Source organism: Pistacia vera, unplaced genomic scaffold, assembly GCF_008641045.1.
Source record: "Pistacia vera cultivar Batoury unplaced genomic scaffold, PisVer_v2 Contig217, whole genome shotgun sequence".
NCBI lineage: Eukaryota > Viridiplantae > Streptophyta > Magnoliopsida > Sapindales > Anacardiaceae > Pistacia > Pistacia vera.
Window position 1 is genome coordinate 1,718,416 of NW_022196021.1, and position 21,933 is coordinate 1,740,348.

Sequence of the window (21,933 nt, forward strand, 5' to 3'; positions counted from 1 at the left end):
AAGTTAACTGTTTTGTTTTGTTTTGTTTTGTAACTTAGTGCCATATGAAGTTTCTAAATCTTCAAAAGCTTTAAATTGTTTGCTGTCCAATGAGGTTATTGTTGATTGCTTACCTTTTGGAAAATTGGGCACACACTTGTTGAAGTTCACTTTGACTTGTGAATGTGATAAGACTTTATCAATGACTAATGGTCAAGGCTAAGTGATACATTTGGATCTTGTTTTTGTTTTTTGTTTTATAAGAAACATAGGACTAATTGTCAACTATATATAAGAATTGTATTTGGTCAAAAATCTAATCAAACTACAAATGAGCACAACTGTTATAAGAGATTCAGAACAACATCTTTCATTCTCTTTGTAATGGACCCACTTTTAAAAGCTCCCTAGACCGCATAATTCTTTGATGGATTTGTCCGTGCATTATATTGAACTGTACAAACAATTTCAACCAAGCTAAAGCAAATAATTAAGTACCTTTACAAACTCTGAATATTCTTCAATATCCCCAACTTCATGTGCAACCTCATGTCTCTGTCATATAAATAGTGAAATGCTATGTTAAAACCCTTGAATCATTGTCAAATAACCAAGCTCTAATATCTAGTATGGGTCCATAGACAAGAGTCTCATCTCACTTTTCATTTCTCTTTCAATCTTTCTACCAAATTTGCATTTGGCTGACATGTTATTTCTACCAAAAAGAAAAATAAAAGGTAAAGAAACACCTATTTGATCTTTGTCTGGTCCATGAGAACCTTCTCTTGCACTCAATTGGAAAGTTTCACAATCATATGTGCTCAATCACTGGATCACCTCCCAAATAGTAATGGCACGATCTAAGGGTTGAGGGAGGGGGGTAGCATTGCACCTGATACAGTAGCAACCCCAAGAAGAAACAAAAATTTCACAATCATTAGCACTAATCCAATTAAATTTGAAATGCAATGCAAGGACAGTTGAATATTCTGCAATGAAAAGTTTGTTAAGTACATTCACTAGTCCATCTTATCAAGAAAGTGATAGTTGACAATAATGCAAAACAATGAGCAGAGTGAAGAAGAGTGTGCCCGCAGAACAATAAAGCTACAACTTCCATAACTTTTTGTAACTTAAAAAAATAATCAATCTTTAAGTTGAAATTGTTACCTAGCATTCTGGATTGAAAATGACATCTATAATCAGGACCATTATAAATATCGCCATAAAATACACTTCTAAACAAGCCCATCACATTTTCTGAAAGAAAAAAAAGAACAAAAAAATACACTTCTAAACAATGGTGGCTATATTCTCCAAGAAACTGACATGCACAGATGCGAACAACAGGTCAGTTAACCATCCATTTTCTATTCTTTTCTGTTTCATTCAAAAGAATAAAAAAGAGTTTGATCATTACAATGAAAATTTCATCAAGTTCTAAGACATCAACCTGAAGTAAACGTATATTTGCCTAGGCTAAAGCATGTTGTATTTACATGTATCTGGAATCATGAATTTGATCTTTGATTGTCTTAGTTTTGTTCTTCAATTACTTAAATTTGACAGTTTGATTTGACTGAGTTCAATTTATTGATTATATTTATATCAATACTTCATTCATTTTTTTACTTTTTATTTTCTGAGAAACATGTACATAACGTACATATCGATTCGGTTCACTTCGGACTGTTACTAACTTCTACTCATTGAGTATTGTAGAAAAGATTGTAAAAGTATTTTTTCTATATTGTTATTTTTTTTTTCCATATAGAATATCCATTTAAGAGATCCTCAACTAATATTAGCTTCAAAATGTTTAAACTTAAAATGTGACCCATCATAATTTTAAACCCTGGCTACCATCTACAGGTTAGCAATTCCAACTGAATGTTTGGAGCAATTTGGCAAGATTCCTGAGGGGCATCACTCAATAAACTTTTGTGCCCTGGATTTGGAAGGGCACGAATGGCGCTTTTGTCTCTCCACCCGTACAAAGGATCCACACCCAAAACCTGTTCTTAATGGAAAAGGTTGGCTTGCATTTGTTAAAGACAGGTGTCTAAAGGAAGGTGAGATAATAACTTTCTCAAAGGAAACAGATGAGGCCAATGGGGTGACATTCACAATCAAAGCACAGAAAACAATACAGATATTCGGTAAAAATATTACAACGGATGTGTAATACCACGAAGAGCATCGCCAAAATGCTGTCTAGAAGTTCGTCAATATTATATGAGTTCTAGAGTAAGTTAGGTTTATGTTGTTGTGGTTTTTATTTTATTTTTATGTATTCTGCAACAGTTGAGTTTGAGTTAGTTTATTTTGGTTTGAAGTAATAAAGGGTGCAGACTGCAGAGTAGTCTGTGTTTAGTACTTCCTCACTTGTAAAACGAAATTGTTTACCAGGAAAAGTGGCTGTATTAAGTTTGATCTTGTTTTGTATAATTGAGTGTGGTGTTCACATATGCTTTCTCTTATCCGGGTGACTGGAACTTGACTAAAGTGCAGGCCTACATCTAATTAAAATATTATATGAACAACAATTATAAAACTGGCTTTGCAGAATTTGCCTGTCACCCAATAGATTACCATTTTCTCTTGTATGATCCTACACGGCTACACCAAGACCTCCGTCTAAGTTTGAAACAAGCCAATCCTCCTCAACATCAGCACCTCCTTCTTACCACTTTTGTTAAAGGTTAGCATATTCTTACTGTGCCAGTTAGCAATTTGTTTATTAATAGAGAAACTAAGATAAAATGATTATGAAAAAAAAAAAAAAAGGGATGTCATATAGAAAAGTTCTTCACAAGCAACACAGTGTGAAAGTAAAAAAGAAAGGGCCTGAAGAATGTGAAATCCGAAGGTAAAGTAAACTGGAGCATAAGAAAAAATTGCAGGGCAATATAATATCAAATCTAATGAACTAAAGTCAAAAAATAATTATGTATTAGATAACCCTAATGCTTTATATTGAACTGTACAAACAATTTTAACCAAGCTAAAGCTAGAGAATAGACTAGCAAAAAATTAAAGGTTTAAGTACCTTTACAAACTGAGTAATCTTCAATATTCCCATCTTCATGTGCAACTCATGTCTCTGTCAAAAATTAGTGAAATGCTAGGTAAAAACCCTTGAATCATGATGGTGGAGATAGAAAGGATCCATCAAAAAGATTCAGTCACTCGATTCTCTCTTTCAATTTTATCAAAGTTGCAGTTGCCTGATATGTTATCTTACCAAAAAGAAAAAGAAAGTTATCTTAATTTGTCTAGTACATGGGAACACCACTCTCAATTGGCAAGTTTCACAATCACATGTACTTAGGCAACTGCTGGGGGCAACCTTAACCCTCCACAGCTCAATCCCGGATCACCTCCCAAAAAATAATGGGGGTGATCGGAGGTTTGAGATTGAAGGGTATCATTGCCCCTAATACTGTAATAACCCCAGGAAGAAACAAAACTTTCACTATCAAATGTGCTAATCCAATTAAATTTGAGCAAATGCATGCAAGGACAGTTAAATATTCTGCAATGAAAAGTTTGTCAATTATATGCACTAGCACATCTTATCAAGAAAGCAAACAATCAATAGAGTGGAGAAGAGTGTGCCGTCAGAATAATAAAGCTACAACTTCCATAGCTTTTGGTGATTTAACAAAATAATCAATCCTTTAAGTTGAAACTACCTACTTTTCTGACCATGACAGTGACATCCCTGATACATTCTCTAGATCAAACCTGTATAAATANAAAAAAAAAAAAAAAGGGATGTCATATAGAAAAGTTCTTCACAAGCAACACAGTGTGAAAGTAAAAAAGAAAGGGCCTGAAGAATGTGAAATCCGAAGGTAAAGTAAACTGGAGCATAAGAAAAAATTGCAGGGCAATATAATATCAAATCTAATGAACTAAAGTCAAAAAATAATTATGTATTAGATAACCCTAATGCTTTATATTGAACTGTACAAACAATTTTAACCAAGCTAAAGCTAGAGAATAGACTAGCAAAAAATTAAAGGTTTAAGTACCTTTACAAACTGAGTAATCTTCAATATTCCCATCTTCATGTGCAACTCATGTCTCTGTCAAAAATTAGTGAAATGCTAGGTAAAAACCCTTGAATCATGATGGTGGAGATAGAAAGGATCCATCAAAAAGATTCAGTCACTCGATTCTCTCTTTCAATTTTATCAAAGTTGCAGTTGCCTGATATGTTATCTTACCAAAAAGAAAAAGAAAGTTATCTTAATTTGTCTAGTACATGGGAACACCACTCTCAATTGGCAAGTTTCACAATCACATGTACTTAGGCAACTGCTGGGGGCAACCTTAACCCTCCACAGCTCAATCCCGGATCACCTCCCAAAAAATAATGGGGGTGATCGGAGGTTTGAGATTGAAGGGTATCATTGCCCCTAATACTGTAATAACCCCAGGAAGAAACAAAACTTTCACTATCAAATGTGCTAATCCAATTAAATTTGAGCAAATGCATGCAAGGACAGTTAAATATTCTGCAATGAAAAGTTTGTCAATTATATGCACTAGCACATCTTATCAAGAAAGCAAACAATCAATAGAGTGGAGAAGAGTGTGCCGTCAGAATAATAAAGCTACAACTTCCATAGCTTTTGGTGATTTAACAAAATAATCAATCCTTTAAGTTGAAACTACCTACTTTTCTGACCATGACAGTGACATCCCTGATACATTCTCTAGATCAAACCTGTATAAATATCTCCTAACAATTGCTATCACATTGCTGAAAGAAAAGACAGATAAAAAATTACGCTTGTAAAATGGTGCATAGACTCTCCGAGCCATGACAAACACAAATGTAAGATACAGGTCAGTTAATCAGCCATTTTCTATGTTTTTCTTTTTTCATTCAAAAGGATTAAAAAATATTTTGGTACAAAGAAAATTTCATCAAGGTTCTAAAGATATCAATCTCCATTAATATATATTTTTCTAAACTTAAGGATGTCGTATTTCTGTATATTTAGATTCATGAGTTTAATGTTTGGATATTTTAATTTCGTTCTACAATTATTTTATTTGATAGTTTGATTCGACTTGATGTAAAATTAGACTTTTAATTACGTTTAATTTTTGAAATATGAGGCTAGAGTTCTCAATTGTTACCAGAAGCATTTTATTTTATTTTTTATTTTTGGAGAAACATATGTATAACATACATATCAGTTCTGTCATCTGTGTACTTGGAATTATTACTAACTTCTACCCACCAAGTATTGTAGAGAAGATTGCAATAATACGTTTTTATATTTTCATTTTCTTTCACTCTTGTTTTCTCACATAGAAATAAACATTTAAGAGATCCTCAACTAATTTTAAACCCTGGCAAGTGCATAAAGGTTAGCAATTCCAATTGAAAGTGTAGGGCACTTCGTTCTGAATCCTGGTGTGCATATGTCTGCACCAAGTATCCAAAGAAAGGTGATATAATAACTTTCTCAAAGGAAACAAATGAGGCTGATGTGACGATATTCAAAATCCGAGCATACAAAAGGGTGCGACTATTTGGTGCAAATAAAGTGTAGTATCCTAGATGTCAACCACCAACATGCCTCCAAATGCTTTTCAATAACATATGACTTCTAGAAGTAAAGTTATGCTCAGGCGGCCTTCTATTTTTATGTGTTCTGCAATAGTTGAGTTTGTGTTCCTTTATTTGGCTTCATATCAGGAGGCTGTAGAGTTAAAAGTCTGGTTGTTGTATTTCTCTGCTTGGAAAATATAATTGTTTAACAGGAAAAGTGATTGTATATAAGCTTGATCTAATTTTGTATATTGAGCGTGATGTTCATATATATGTTGGCTTTCTCCTGTCTGAGGGACTGGAACTTAACTAAAATGAAGACCTACATTTGGTCAAGACTACAATCTATTTAACTACATATTTATGATGAACTCCCTGTAAAGAACCACAGCAATGCACACACAGCACACAACACAGGATTGCACAAATGAAGAAAAGACAGTTTATATTATGGAAGCTCAGATAGCAATAAACAGCACCACTACAAAGAAAGAAGATCACAACCTCCCCGCAATTCGAGGAGCTGGAGACCTCCAAAACCACCAATGATTAATATTTTCCAGATACTCCCCCTTACTTTCCTCTTCTTAAATAGACCATTCTTTAACAAACTGTCACCCAGGTGTCCTTTTCAATAACAAACTCCCCCCTTGTCCCTTTCCACACCAGAATTACTTTACCTAATCTCCCTCCTTACCCACGTCAACATCTTCTACTGGACCCTTGCTTATTGTACTCTTGCCCTTCTTCCTTCCCTTGCCCCTGGACTCATAGACCTTACTTATGGGGGGTCTAACAATACCCCTCCCTTGAAGTGCCACCTTGTCCCCAAGGTGAATTGAGGAAACTGAGTATTGATAACCTCAAGATTCCCATGTGGCGTCAAAAGTAGGCAGGTCTTTCCATTTGATGAGTACCTCAGTAGAGCCATCTAACAGCTTCTGTACCCCAACACAGCCTCGGGTTGAACCTGAAGTTCCAGCTCTTCTGTGAGACCAGATGGTAGGGCTGTACAGGGACTGAACTATGGAGGCAGAGCTTCAATTGGGATACGTGAAAACGGATGAATACGTGCTGCTGTGGTAGCTCTAACTTGTATGCCACCGTCCAATCTTTCGATCACTTGGAAGGCTCCATAGAATCGGGGGCTCAATTTTTCATTCAATTGAGTGGCTAGATTTAAATTTGTATGGCTAAGCTTGAGATAAACAAAATCTCCTGGGAAAACTGGATGTCTCTTCGGTGGCTATCAGCTTGGTTTTTCATATGAGCTTGTGCGGCTCCAGGTTATGTTTAAGGTCTTGAAGAAGGGCATTGCGTTCTTTGATTGTCTGGTTTACTCTCCTCGACCGCAGATGGGTAATCGGAGAATTTAGGAGAGTCGAGGGTCTCGACCGTATAGTGCTTTAAAGGGTGTCATCTTAGTAAGCGATGATAATCGTATTGTACCAAACTCTGCCCATGATAACCAGTTGGGCCTTGACGGGGCTGTGAGCTGCAGAAACAGCGGAGGTAAGTCTCCAACACCGTTCACCACTTCGCTTTGGCCATCCTTTTGGGGATGGTAAGCCGAACTGAATTTACAGAGTTGTACCTGAGATTTTGAAAATTTCCTGCCAAAATTGACTCATAAACAATCTGTCCCTGTCTGAGATGATGGTTAGAGGGAACCCATGAAGCTAACTATTTCCTTGATGAGACTAAGGCTACCTCTTTGGCTGTGTAGGATGTGACAGCAGTATAAATGGCTGTATTTAGTCAGACGGTCCACTACAACCAATATGGTGTCAAACCCTTTCGTTCTTGGGAGTAGGGCTGTTCAATCCGGATATCCGATCCGAATGGCCTTTTTCTGATCCGATCCGGATTTTTGGATCAGGTATATCCTGATCCAATCCGATCCGAAATATGTGGATATCCGTTTTTTCGGATTCCGTTTTTTTCGGATCAGACAACTGGATATCCGAAATCTATCCGAATTTTAGAAATTTCTTATTAAAAATTTAAAATCAAATAATGCTTCTAATAAAATTGAAATTACAATGCATGATTATCACAAATTAATCCACAGTTGTTTAATGCCACTTAACACAAAATCTTTACCCAAATTACAATTACAAATTTATAAAAAGACAAACAAAAAGCCAATTTAATACTATATATTTTTTTATCTTCACGCCAACTTCATCACACCGCCTTCACTCTATTAGGGTAATACATTTTCAGGAGTAATTCACATTTTCACTTGTCACCATGTCGACGTATGAACGACATTTGAAGTCCCACAAGTAGTACTGTTATTTTCACGGTAGATGACATCTACAATATCAATACAAAGAATATATCATTAAAACATTTGAATAATAATTAACAAGTAAATCCCATTTTATTTTAAGTATACTACATGTTTAGATGAATCTTCTAAGATTATCATTATGATATCAATAAATTGAATGCACCATAAAGATATAATTAGCACATTCTCAAATTAGTAAACACAAAAATAATGTATATTAGGGAAAGGTTTGTGTATGATTAATCTTCTAAGATTATCATTCTGATATCAATAAATTGAATGCACCTTAAAGATATAATGTTATTTAGGGTATGTATATAATTAAAATTGTATGGTTATTTGAAATTTGGAAGGGGTGTGCATAAAAACAAAAGGCATAGTTTTAGTAAAATCCGGATCGGATACGGATATCCGCTTTTTAGCAATCCCGATCCGTATCCATCCGATATTCGGATTTCTAAATTGTGATCCGTATCCGTCCGAATTTTCGGATATCCGGTTTTTTCGTAGAGCGGAGCGGATTCGATCAGATATTGGATATCAGATTTTTTTGAACAGCCCTACTTGGGAGGCCTCCTATGAAATCCATTGTCAAATCATCAAATGCCTGAGCTAGAATCGGAAGTGGTTGAAGTACCCTGCGGGTTTCAAGCTAAATGTTTATTAACCTGGCAGATATGCTTTTTGACGAAGTCCTGGACATCTGTCTTCATACCTGCCCAGTAGGCCACATGACACCCCCTTTGTATGTCCGGAAAAACCCCGAATGGCCTTTGATGGACTGGAATGAAATTCAGTCAGTAGCTTCTGAACAAACCGAGAACCTCTAGGTTACTAACCTGTCTTTGTACATGAGACCACCCTGGTGGAGTTTATAATTTGGTCGGCTGTTAGAGTCCAAAACCAAGGCTGAATCAACTGCCGCAGCTCGGGGTCCTGGTGGGCTTCGTTGCTAAGTCCTCATACTCCAAAAACTAAATTTTTGACAAGGACGTAATTCTTGGTTCTTGTCTCGCCTAGATAGTGCATCCGCTACCTATTTTGTGGCGCCGGTAATAATGAATGTCAAAGGAATACCCCATTAACTTGGACAACCATTCTCTGCTGTTCCGGTGTTTAATTCCGCTGATCCTTGAGGAATTGAAGGCTTCGCTGGTCTGTTCGGATGATAAACTTCCTGCCCAATAGATACGGACCCATTTGTGCACAGCGAAAACCACCGCCATAAGTTCTCTTTCATAAACTGATTTTGTTTAGCTTGAGGGAGATGCTTTACTTAGGTAGGCTAGGGTCGCTTATGTTGCACCAAACAGCTCACATGCCTTGGCGTGAAGCATCCGTCTGAATCTTGAATGGAAGGCTGAAATCTGGCTGCCAATACTGGAACTGAGGTCATAGCTTTCTTTAAGGCTTGAAAACCTGCTGAGCCTCTTGATCCCAATAAAACCATTTTTCTTCAAGAGTCGTGTGAGAGGTTGGGCTATGCTGCCATATCCTTTAACAAACCTGCGATAATATCCCTTTAACCAAAAAGCCGCGGAGACTTTTAACATTGGTGGGTGCAGGCCAGGAAACCATGGTTGCTATTTTTGTGGGTCGGCTTCCATCCCTGTGCTGAAATTAGGTGCCCCAGGTATTCCAGTCTAGGCTGTCCAAATGAGCATTTTTTCCAATTTACCACCAGACCATTGTCACCCAGATTGAAGGACTTGTCGAAGGTGTTGAAGGTGAGTCTCCAAGTTACTACTGTATATCAGGATTCATCAAAGAAAACCAATACAAACTTACGCAGAATCTGTCTGAAAATGTTGTTCATAAGTGATTGAAATGTTGAGGGAGCGTTGGTCAACCCGAAGGGCATTACCAAAACTCGTAATGGCCCTCATGCGTTCGGAAAGCTGTTTTGGGGATGTCTTCGTCCTTGATCCTAATTTGATGGTATCCGGATTGGAGATCCATTTAGAGAAGATTGTTGCACCGCCAGTTCTTCCAACAATTCCTCGATGGTCGGAATGGGAAACTTGTCGGGAACTGTTATCTCATTGGGGCCCTGTAATCACACAAAAACCTCCAGCTCCCCTCTTTTTTTTTTTACTAACAATACCGGCTGGCAAACGGACTGGTGCTTGGTGGGATGATACGGGCTGCCAACATTTCCTCAACTAACTTCTCAATTTCATTTTTTTGGAAATATGGGTACCTATATGGTCTAAGGTTGGGTGTTTGGGCTCTTTCCTTAGGTTTATGGCATGGTCCTGGGGACGGTGTGGAGAAGTTTAGAGGGCTGGTCGAAGAGATGCCGATATTCATCCAAAGTGCCTGAACTTGCGGGTTGATGTCTTCGTCTATGTGGCTTGACTTTTCTTTTCATTGACACAATTCTACCAGAATCCCCCCTCCTGTACTGTTGATGGAGCGTAGCATTGATTTCAAGGATACACCGGACTTAACCAGAGATGGGTCCCCTTGCAAACTGACCCTAACCCCTTCCAATTCAAATCTCATAGTCATTCCAATTGGCGCACACGTCCCCTAAGGAACTCAACCACGTAATCCCCAAAATCACATCGGCCCCCCCCAATTGGAAGGGAAAGAAATCCTGTTTAATCTGTACCCCTTGCACGTTCAGCTGAATCTGTCGGCACACCCCTTCCCCTTTTACTGTTACTCCATTCCCAATCATCACCCCAAATCGCTTCCCTTTTTCCATTGTAAGCCCCAACCTCTCAACCAGATCCTGTGAAATAAAGTTGTGGGATGCCCCACTATCAACCAGCACCACCACCTCACTCTTACCAATCTGTCCTTTGACCTTCAAGGTATGATCTGACGTGAGGCCCACGATCGAGTTCATAGACAGCGCCACATCGTCACCCTCTGGGCTAGGAAAATCATCGTTCTCCAGTGGATTTTCGACCTTTTCATCACTGTCATCTTCCAAGGGTAAAAGAATCTGCAGGGACTTACTTCGACAGCGGTGATTCGGACCAAATTTTTCGTCACATTTAAAGCAGAGGCCCTTTTTCACGTTCACTCTGGAGCTCAACCTCAGTCAGCCGCCGGAAACCGCCACTCGATCCTGCTCGGAAACTCATCGTGCCTAGTTCTGGTGCTCTTTCGCGTCTATCGGGTGCTCGTGAATCGCGAGATGACGCGATCTGGGTTGTTTCAATGGGTTTTGTCGCGTTGGGCCACTAGACGGGTCGGGTCGAGTCCGATTGAGAAACCAGCTTGGTTGGGTTGGGCCACCATGTCTGACAAGTTGGGTCTGGGCTGTTGGATACCCTTGAATAAGTTTCCCTAGTGCCTTGGGCCCTAAATGTTTTGGGCCTCCACTTGTCCATCACCCAATTTTTTTCTTCCACCCTGTGGGCCTGTTCAATGACCTCTTGAAGTGAATTAGGCCCTAACACTCTCAACTCAGCTCTAATATCTTCCCTAAGCCCATTTATGAAGACCCCCATTAACAATTCTTCTCCCAAATCCTTCAACAGAGCTGTAAGGGCTTCGAAATCTTCCCTATATTAAGTCACGGTGGAGCTTTGTTTCAGTGCCACTAAAGCCTCGTGTGCAGACCCTTGAAACGATTGTCTGAATCTTGCGATTAGAGCAGCCTTGAGCTCTTCCCATGTCTTGAAAGGATCTCGTCCTTCTACCCACTGGTACCAATTTAGTGCCCTGCCCTCCATGCAAACAGCCGCGGCCTCCACCATCTCCGACGGTCCATATTTGTTGATAGCGAAGTATCGGTCGGCGCGAAAAGTCCATCCAAAGGGGTCCTCCCCACTGAAAATTGGAAGCTCCAGCTTCCTGGATTTCCTTTCCCCTTTCCCACTGTCCCCTACTGTGTCTTGTTCATGTTCACCACCATCTCCTGAATCTGCATTTCCGGAAGATGACTGGTGCTTCTCTTTTCCTGGTCACGTTTCTCCTCCCTCTCCTCTCTCAACCTCAATAACTCTCTCATCTCGGTCAAGTACTCCTTAAGACTCCCCACATCAGTTTTGATTGAACTCATATCTTCTTGAACTGATTTCATCTCTTTTTCCATATTATCCATCCTATTATCCATTTTTGATTTTACCATTCCCCAGTGCTAAATCTGATGGTAACACAGCTCTGATACCAATTTGATGGAACTCCCTGTAAAAGAACCACAGCAATGCACACACAGCACACAACACAGGATTTGCACAAATGAAGAAAAAGACAGTTTATATTAATGGAAGCTCAGATAGAAAATAAAACAGCACCACTACAAAGAAAGAAAGATCACAAACTCCCAGCAATTCGAGGAGCTGGGGACCTCCAGAACCAGCCAATGATTAATATTTTCCAGATACCTCCCTCCTTACTTTCCTCTTCTTAAATAGACCATTCTTTAACAAACTGTCAGCCAGGTGTCCTTTTCAATAACAAACTCCCCCCTGTACGTGTCCCTTTCCACAACAGAATTACTTTACCTAATCTCCCTCCTTACCCACGTCAACATCTTCTACTGGACCCTTGCTTATTGTACTCTTGCCCTTCTTCCTTCCCTTGCCCCTGGACTCATAGACCTTACGTATGGGGGGTCTAACATATTAACAATAGTTTTAAGAACTGACTTGGCAAATTGGCCAACCAACTACAGTGTCACTGAAACACCTTCCTAAGCTAACTTTATTATCATAAAATATCTAAAATTACATAATAGATTACCATTTTCTCTTGTATGATCCTACTCCTGTACCTCTGTCTAAGTTTGACCAACCCAATCCTCCTCAAACGCCTTCCTTCTTAGTCTTTTTGTTAATGTTTTGCAAATTCTTCTGATGTCAGTAAGAAACTTGTTTATGAATAGAGAAACTAAGTATAAATAAATAAATAAATAAAAACAATGCTGTTATAGAGATACAAAAGCTCTTCACAAGGAACAAAATATATGAGTAAAGGCAAGGGCTTGAAGAATGTGAAGACAAAAGATAAAGTAAACTGGAGTATAAGAAAAGAGTTACATGCTTCTGATACAAGACTTAGAAAATAAAGGAATCATGAAATAAGAGATGACAGGAACATATAGCTAGTCTGTTTGATGGCGAAGTGATGTTACAAATCCAAGTATGGAGTGGGTTCTTGATTTAATGGTCACTCATAACTACATCCTACAAGCGAACTCTTCACTTTGTAGAAGGAAACTTTGGCATTGCACAGGGAAGATGGAAAACTCGTATTAATTGTATATAAACTATGTTGGGAGAATATTGTCATCAAAGATAAAACAAAACTAATCTAGGTTTCAGTGGTGATTTAGAGGAATTCTTTCTGTTCTTTTTTTTTATATAACTATCTTAGAAGAATATAGTCATCAAAGATAAAACTAAACTAATCTAGGTTTCAATGGTGATTTAGAGGAATTCTTTCTCTCTTTTTTTTTTTACATTCTTCTGTGTGAGATACAAGAGAATTCAACATAAGTTTCTCATATTGTAGTCTTAATACAGAAAAAGTGAGAGTAAAAGAGACTTTGAAGAAATATCTAATTGCTTTTAAATGACAAATTTCATGTTCAGCTGAGCTATGGTCTATGTTAATGCCAGAATAGAAAGAATAAAAGTGTGAAGGTGGATGGATTAGAATAAGTGGGTTACCACTGAACCTATGAAAAAAGGGCACTTTGAAGAAGTTATAAGATAGTTGGGGTGTATGAATTGAAATCTATCACAAGACTATAGAAACTGGCTAACCTGCAGGAAGCAAGGCTGTATGCTAGAAATACACAACATGGATTTATTTAAGCGACTACATCATGAAAAAAGGGGAAGAAGCTGTGTATTAGGATTACTGCAATTTTCAAACAATTGAAGAAGATTGGGTGGTGTACAGAGGTTTACATGGCAATATAGGAATTACATAGAAACTTAGGACCAGTAATACAGTGAGGGAGATTAAAATACAAAGGACAAGAATAGACGCCATGGGCAAGAGGGAGACAGTAGCATCTATTGCTCTATACCAAATTTTATTCAATATTCAGACACAGGTTTAAAGGAGTCTGGTTATCTGCACCAACCAAGAATAGACGAGATGAGGATGGCCATCAAATTATTACGCAATAAAAAATAAGAGAAGTCTTACTGCCCAACCCTTTCATAACTAGCTGCAAAGCAAAGCTATTATGGTTCAAGTTCTAATCTTTTAGTATTTAAATTTGTTAATATTTTTTACAGCACTTCAAGATACAAAATGCTTCAGAAATTATTAGAAACTCATTTAAATTTTTGAAAAATTTAAAGATACCTTATGGACTCATAATAACTACCCTATAGATACCTTTTAAGGACCAATTCATGTCCATATTGAATTCGATACCAATCATTTAGTCTTGGTCATAAATACAAAATAGTTGGGCCAACATCTGGAATATATATGTTGTATAATCCAAAGCTAACCACGAGGCTAAACCAAAATAGCAGTACCTCTTTTTCTTAAAAATAACTTGACACCACTGTAAGGCTGGTGGTAACAGGCAAGGACGCTGAACACTGAATTTTCACAAACAATTTCAAGATATGTAGTGTACTTGGAGAATATTAGAATGAATGTTCATAACTGTCCATTGACTTATGTATAGTATGAACAATCACGTTATCTTTTCACGAAGAGTCACAAATGTATATAACTTCATTAACCACAAGTAAGAATGCAGTTGTTTGTCCTTTTCTAAGAGATAACCTTTTCATGCTAAAGCGAGAGTGGTTTATCACACACTTTGTCCCTTGCATGTAACCATGCAATTATTTAATCATATCTTAACATTTCTTTCTTTCTTTTACCATCCTCAACACAATTTAGTATGATTAAAAACTTTTGAAGTTAATGCATATGCAATTTTTGACACATAACAGTCACATTCTTTTTTATACCTCACTGCATAGATCTATTTATGATTCTTTTTTAAGTAAACGGCTTGTTTACTTTTTTTGGAATTTTTAAATCAATGATACTGACATGTTTCCTCTCAAAAATAAAAACATTCCTTCTACCCTACCTTTCCTATACCATAAAAGCACGTAAAGCTGTCAATAAAATAGAAAAAGTAACAATAACAGAAAGTGTTGAGCCTCAACATACCTGGACAACTGAGACTTTTGATTTGCAGAACAGGCTGAAGGAGAAGCTGAGAGAACTTTTAAGAAAGATGTTGTAGCAGCTTGCACTTCCTCAACGTTTAAAAGTATAGCCACAATTTGTTTGTCTATATATAGTTGTTCTTCTGAGCATTCTAAAAATTTGGGCTTCCAACAACACCAAAATACACTTTGCCCTTTCAAGAGAATTTAAGTTCTTTAAATCTTGGTAAGGGGTTCCTCATCATAATAGCCATTTCCACTAGGTTTTGCCCTACCATGGTCAGCTAGACTTCGTTTAGTTGTAGTTCAATCCTACAAAATACTCATTCAAATCCTCAAAAGCAGAGCTACTATATTGGTTCATTGTTTAGCATAACTCTTTGAATTCTTGTTCATATATTGGACAACCGCACACCTCTTCACCTCCAATCCTGCCCCCCACTGAGATTAAAATAAAAACTCAATGTGTTTATATTCATTATGCCACTCTAAATCAAAGTAGTCATGACAATAAAAATAGAGCAACCATAGATGGCCCGACACAGCCTCGCCGAACTTATCTTCGAAATAAATAAAATGAGATGTAGAAGAAGGTTTTTCATCAGCTTTCAAATGGCAGAAAAGCTTATGTGTGCCAAAAGCATCACTAAGGGCAGGTTGGTGCTTATGAACAACAAAAACAGAGCACACAACATATCCCACCAATTTTCTAGTATACTCATGTGAAGGCCTTGTTATTCTAATCGAAGAATCCTCACTCTTATGCTTAACCCATTCAGGAACTTCATTTCTAGGAACAACAATGCTAAACTCCACTCTTGGATTCGACATTGCCTACCAAAAAAAAAAAAAAAAAAGTCATATTGTCGAATAATGTTTAATGTGTGTGTGAGAGAGACAGAGAGAGTGAGAGAGAGAGCAACCTTAACGTATCAGTTCAACATTAACAATCCCATGCTGCAGCAATCAGACAGTTTTAAGCAATTAATGCAAGAAATCAATGCAAACTCCGAATTGCGAAATTGTAATCCATTTGATAATGTTTCAAGTGAAGGACAATTATCAAGTCTAATCGTATTAATATTGGGTGGAAGTTCTGGCACAGATTGAAATCTCTTGCAACCCTCCAACTTAAGACATTGAAGCTTAGAAAGACGGTTGATACTTGTTGGTAGAAAAACAAAATTGTTTTTACTTAGCTTTAACTCCTCTAATGAAAACAATTTGCCAAAATCGTTGGGGATTGAACCTTGCCCGAGATCACAGTCACTAAGATCCAATTTTGTTAAAGAGCACAAACCCAAGAAAGAAGGCAACATCAAAGTCCTGGTATGTTTATAACTTCTTGGCATCAACTTGGAGGATAAACACAAATACCATGGTTTAGGTGCTGATCCTTTGCATCCACGAAAAGATAATGCTCTAAGATTTTCCATAAAAAAAATAGAGATGACTCTGGTTGCGTTATAGCAGTTCCACTCACATCAAGCTCTTCCAAACTTTCTACTTGTCCCAAATTCTCTGGCAAAGTTTCAAGTTTAGAACAACCAGAGAGATTGAGAGTTCTAAGAGTTTTTAAATAATTCAGATTACTTGGAAGACTCTCAAGCTGACTGCAATCTTTCAAATTCAGCAAAACAAGTCCAGTCAAACGTTTAACTGAGGACGAAAGTTCTTTAATCACAGTTCCATCTAAAAACAGCTCTGACAGACATTCCATACGTCCAACATTCTGTGGAAACTCTTTTAACTTTGAGCAACCAGAAAGTATAAGTTTTCTAAGAGATGCCATATTAATTTTACTTGAAAGAGTAGTAAGACTTTTGCAATCCTTCAGATTCAACAGAATAAGCTTTTTGTGGACTACCACAGATGGGTGAATCTCTCCCAACTTTATGCATCCTTCAAGAATTAGATACTCTAGATTTGGGACCCCTGTGAAATCTGGTGTCTTGTTCAACTTCTGGGAGAAACTTAGATTGATGGATTTTAGCTGGTGTAAAGGCTATGAAAATCAAACAAAAAAGGAAAAAAAAAAAAAAATCCTACAATTAATTTACCACATTACTCAAGGGATGTGTGCATAATGTTATCAATAAACTATAAATTTGAAACAGAAAATCTTACCTTTATTCCCTGCCATAGTTGTTCAATGCTGCTAGACTGCATTTTAAGTTCAACAATTCTATCCATTTGCAAATTTGACGGCAAGGATTTTTAAGGATATCCATGCCATTCGAGCAACCGTAACTCATTAGAAACATACTTAAGACTTTTGGGAAGTTGAACATTGCTGACTTTTAGCAATCTTAGATTGATCAACTTTGAAAATGCTTTAGCACTCAAATGCAACACTTCTTTAGGATCGTCCAATTTTATGCCTTCAACAACTTCACTTCCCTAAAAAAATAGAAGCAAACGATTATTTAATAACTTTAATATAAGGAGTTGAAGAATTGTGTAGAGGTTTAAATGGTTAAAAGAGATTATGAACTGAAACTGCACTTTTCTACAGAATAACTTACCGTATTTTTGGTCAATACATAATTGATATCTCCTTCCTCCCACAATCTACTCCGTTTTCCAGGATTCTCAATCGATTGTCTCTTAACAATTTGTTTGCCCATTTCTTGTAATAGATTATGCATCCACAATTTGTTGTTGTCTAAAATAGTTAGTAGACATTTATCAACAAAAACACGTATTCCAATACTTGGGTAAAAACCACAGCCGTCCAAAATTTTTGTAACATAGTCCATATCTTCCCCTCTAAAGAAACATGCAATATCAAGAAATATTTTCTTTTCTGTTTCTTTCAACCCATCAAAACTTATTTGAAGTACGTCTAGAACTTCTTTTTCAAAATCTTTATTTAATCTTTCTAGTGCACATTTCCATTCATCTATAGTTCTAGCAAACAAAAGAGAACCCAAAACTTGGAGAGCTATTGGAAGACCACCAGCATATTTCACAATACGCTTGGAAATTTTCACATAGTCTTTCGGAGGATGACAACTCTTAAAGGCCTTCAACCAAAAGAGTTCAAGTGCATCATCCTCAACACTGTATAACTCATCCACTGCATGTGTCAACAACAAATGTTTGTCTCTTGTTGTAATTATGATCCTACTGCCCGAACCAAACCAATGATGTTTTCCAACAAATATGTTCAGTTGATTTACATTATCAACATCATCGATGACGACAAGAACCTTCCTATGTTGTAGCCTACTTCTTATTACACTTATTCCATCATATACATCGTTTATGTTATAATGAGTTTCCATTAGAATTTGGTAAAGAAGTTGCTTTTGTAAAGAAGTCAAACCATTTTTTCAGAAATTTCTCTAACATTCGCAAGAAAACAATGACCTTCAAATTCATAAGAAAGCAACTCATAAACAACTCTTGCAATCGTTGTCTTGCCCACCCCTCCCATTCCAAAGATTCCTATCATGCAAACATCATCAGGCATACACCTTATAAACTTCATCAGGTTCTCCAGGGGAGAACTTATTCCTACAATGTCCTCACACATCATAGACCGTAAAGGTTTTAATATACTCAATATGTTCATGACAATATCCTGAATAAATTCTGACTCATGCCTACAGATTGAAAAAGAAGAAAAATCTAGTGTTACAATGACAGAAAACCATGGGGATAGAAACAAATTAATAACAAATCATAAATGTTGAAGCTAGTAATTAGACATAGAATTTTTGATATGGCGTCAATGCGAGTAGTTAAGTCAATAATTAATTCTTAACTCCAAATATTTCATAATAATAACTGAATCCTTCAAGCTATCAATTGCATTTTGCATTTATATGATGCTAGACACCCGTGTTCCCTCAGTTGATTACATTTTATATGAGCCTTTTGGTGCATCAAATGGTAATCATCATTCAAATTTAATACAACATTGAAGAAAAAGGAATTAATAGTTTTGTTATCTATTTAAATTCTAACAGCTCTGTTTATGGGTCATACCACATTATTAGACCGAAAACTTTACTAGAGAATGCTTTCCAATAAACATCACATATGTGAACTAACATTCAATCTCAATTATATAATCTTATAAGCATTAAATTAAAATTAGCTAATGCACTTTATTACAATGTATCATTATAATTTTGCTCCAAAAACCATTCAAATAAAATTCCCACATCTATTACTGTTAGGGAAGTCTTACTAACTATGGTAGGAACCCCACAAAAAGTTCTCTAGCAGCTACAAACTAATATGATAGCATTTACCAGTCGAAATTTAGTATGTTACCAAAATGGTATCATGCTTAATTTATATTTCATCACATTTTCGACACTCGCCCACTATTTTGACAATAAATTATATTGAAATGAGATAACAATAACAATATGCATTGTATATTTGTATAGGAGTGAGGTTATTTGCACCCAATAAAGTGCCCTATACCCATCTTCTACGCATATACATCATATGAATAATGCTAAACATACTAACACTATTTGCAAACTCTTCCACACTGATACAAAGTGAATGAACGAGGGTATATAAAACTTTTGAAAAGTTAGATTTCACCTGCAATTCCAACCCAAAATAACTCATTAACGCAATGAAAAATATTAAAATAACTTTTGTTGCAAATAATAAAAGCAATCAATCTTGAAAATTTTATAGCGTGGTTTAATTTGTCACTTTCTCTGTCTTCTTATATGGTTGTCTTAGACTATGAGAGTGATTAAAGAATGAGGGGGAAAAAAAACACTGTTCCTCAACACCTTACCCCGTGTTTAAATCAGCCTGAAAGAACAAAATTACATATCTGTCCTTCAAACACGTACCTATCCTTCAAATGTCATCCAGACAAACTGGCTATCTTTGTCAAAGCACTTCTAAACTTTGGCAGCTTCTCCTCATCGTCTCTAAAATCTTCTTCATGTTTATCAAAAGCTTTCTTGAAATCTCCCATTTGTCTCCGTACATATGATGGATTTGTGTCGTAAAAAACTGGCACCACTGCACGATGCCTATCCACGTCTAAGCAATCAACAATCTTTACAAGTTCATCCAAACACCAAGTCGATGAGGCGTAATTTCTTGAAAAAATTATGATCCAAATCATGGAATCTTCAATTGCTTTCAGTAGCTCAGATGAAATTTCCTTCCCTCTCTCAATACTTTCAAGATCCCTAAATATTCCAAGGCCCTTTTGATCCAACGTGGCGCGCAGATGGTCGGTGATATTCTTCCGAGTGTCTTCACCTCTAAAACTCAAGAACACATCGTATTTCCATGGATGATTGCATATGGCCATCGTGAAGCAGCTGGATCTTGATTGTTACAGAAATGCTTCAGGGAGCGGGATTTAGCAATCCTGATGGGACGGCAGAAGCTTAAGAGTTGGTATAAAGAGGAAAAGACTCGGAATGTACGTGTTTAACTTACCCCTGGCTTTACGTATGGTGACCTTTGGAGGAAGGCAAAACGTGGGGCACGCGTACACTTTATGCCGTTGGATGATGATAGATTTTTGCCAATCCTATTCCTATTCCTATCTACCCAAAAATATGTTCCCTATTCTCATAATTCAATCTTATTTTATTCAATTATTTTTAAACCTATGTAGTTTTGTTAATCTAACTAAATACTCTCAATAAAAAATCGTTATAAATTAATAAAAACATCCTCACTCACCCACATTTGTTAGATTCTAGCCACCACCATCGGAAGGTAGCCAGAATCTAGCGTAATGGCGTACTACCAGCTAAATCTCGACCGGTAGTGTATCAATCGGGCCTTTTTTTTACTAAATCCACCGTAAATCTGGTCAGAAAAGGCCAAATTCAGCCAGCCGTGTGCCATTACGCTAGATTCCGGCCACTTTCCGACGGTAGTGGCCAGATCTGGCAAATATGGGTGGATGGGGATGTTTTTATCAATTTATAAACTTTTTATTAATTGAGGGTGTTTAGCTAAATTAACAAACCTAAGAGGTGTTTTTATAATTTTCAAATCATGTCTCGTAATAACAATCCAACTTTACTTTTTTTAAAATACTACTCCTAATAATAAAACAAATACAGCCTTAGGTGTGAGTCTCAATTTCTAAAGTGGACCCGAGGAATCAAATTCTAAAGTCGAAACATCTTAGGTTTTGTGAGATGACTTCAACGCTCGTCTGTTGATGGCGTGTACTTTTAAGAATTTTGTTGAGGCGGCAATAAAAACCCTAAAAGAGCATCTCAATAAGCATTTCTAGAACAAAGGTCTAGTCGTCTAGGAGAGCCTAAATATTTGATGGGGATTGAAATTGCAAAATCTCCAATTAGTATTTTCAATCTATGCAAGTACGTCTTAGAGCTCATATTAGACTTTGGTTTATCAGCCTATAAACCTAATGCTATTCTAGTTGAACAAAATTCCAAGCTGACTTCTCAAGAATACGATAATAAAGTATTGTCTTCAGAGATTGATCCAACTCTTAAAGACCCTTCACCTTACCAAAGGCTCATGGGTCGTCTAATTTATCTTACAATGACATGGTCAAATATTAGCTATGCAATTCACATGCTCAGCCAATTTATGCATCAACCAAAACAATCTCACATGGATGCAACATTAAAGGTTTTAAAGTACTTGAAAGGATGCCCTAGGTAAGACTTCTCTTGCCTCTGAGATGGGAATCTTGATTTAATAGCTTATTGAGATTCAGATTGGGCCACATACTCTAGACAAGAAAATCACTCACCGAGTTTTGCATCAAGCTTGGAGATCACTCATCTTTTGGAAAACAAAAAAGCAGTCGACAGTTTCTCTTTCATTAGCAGAAGCAGAGTATAGAGCCATGCATGGCCAAAACCACATGTGAAATCACATGGATCCTTGGACTTCTAAGGGAGCTAGAAGTTAAAATAAAAGAGCCAGTTAACCTATACTACGACAACAAAATCGCAAATAATATTGCAGCAGATCCAGTTTTCTATGAA

At 36.9% G+C, this 21,933-nt stretch overlaps 1 protein-coding gene and 1 pseudogene across 1 annotated transcript; both read right to left on the reverse strand.

Annotated features, from left to right (window-relative positions):
- Positions 1-277: 277 nt before the first annotated feature.
- On the reverse strand, positions 278-19,876 carry LOC116130010 (annotated as a pseudogene).
- Positions 19,803-20,261, reverse strand: LOC116130043 (TMV resistance protein N-like). Its single transcript, XM_031415789.1, has one exon. It carries the CDS (start codon positions 20,259-20,261, stop codon positions 19,803-19,805), a length of 459 nt encoding a protein of 152 aa, XP_031271649.1.
- Positions 20,262-21,933: the final 1,672 nt, after the last annotated feature.

Coding starts and splice junctions, on each gene's coding strand:
- LOC116130043 (XM_031415789.1), bottom strand. CDS start 20,261: ATGGCCATATGCAATCATCCATGGAAATACGATGTGTTCTTGAGTTTT.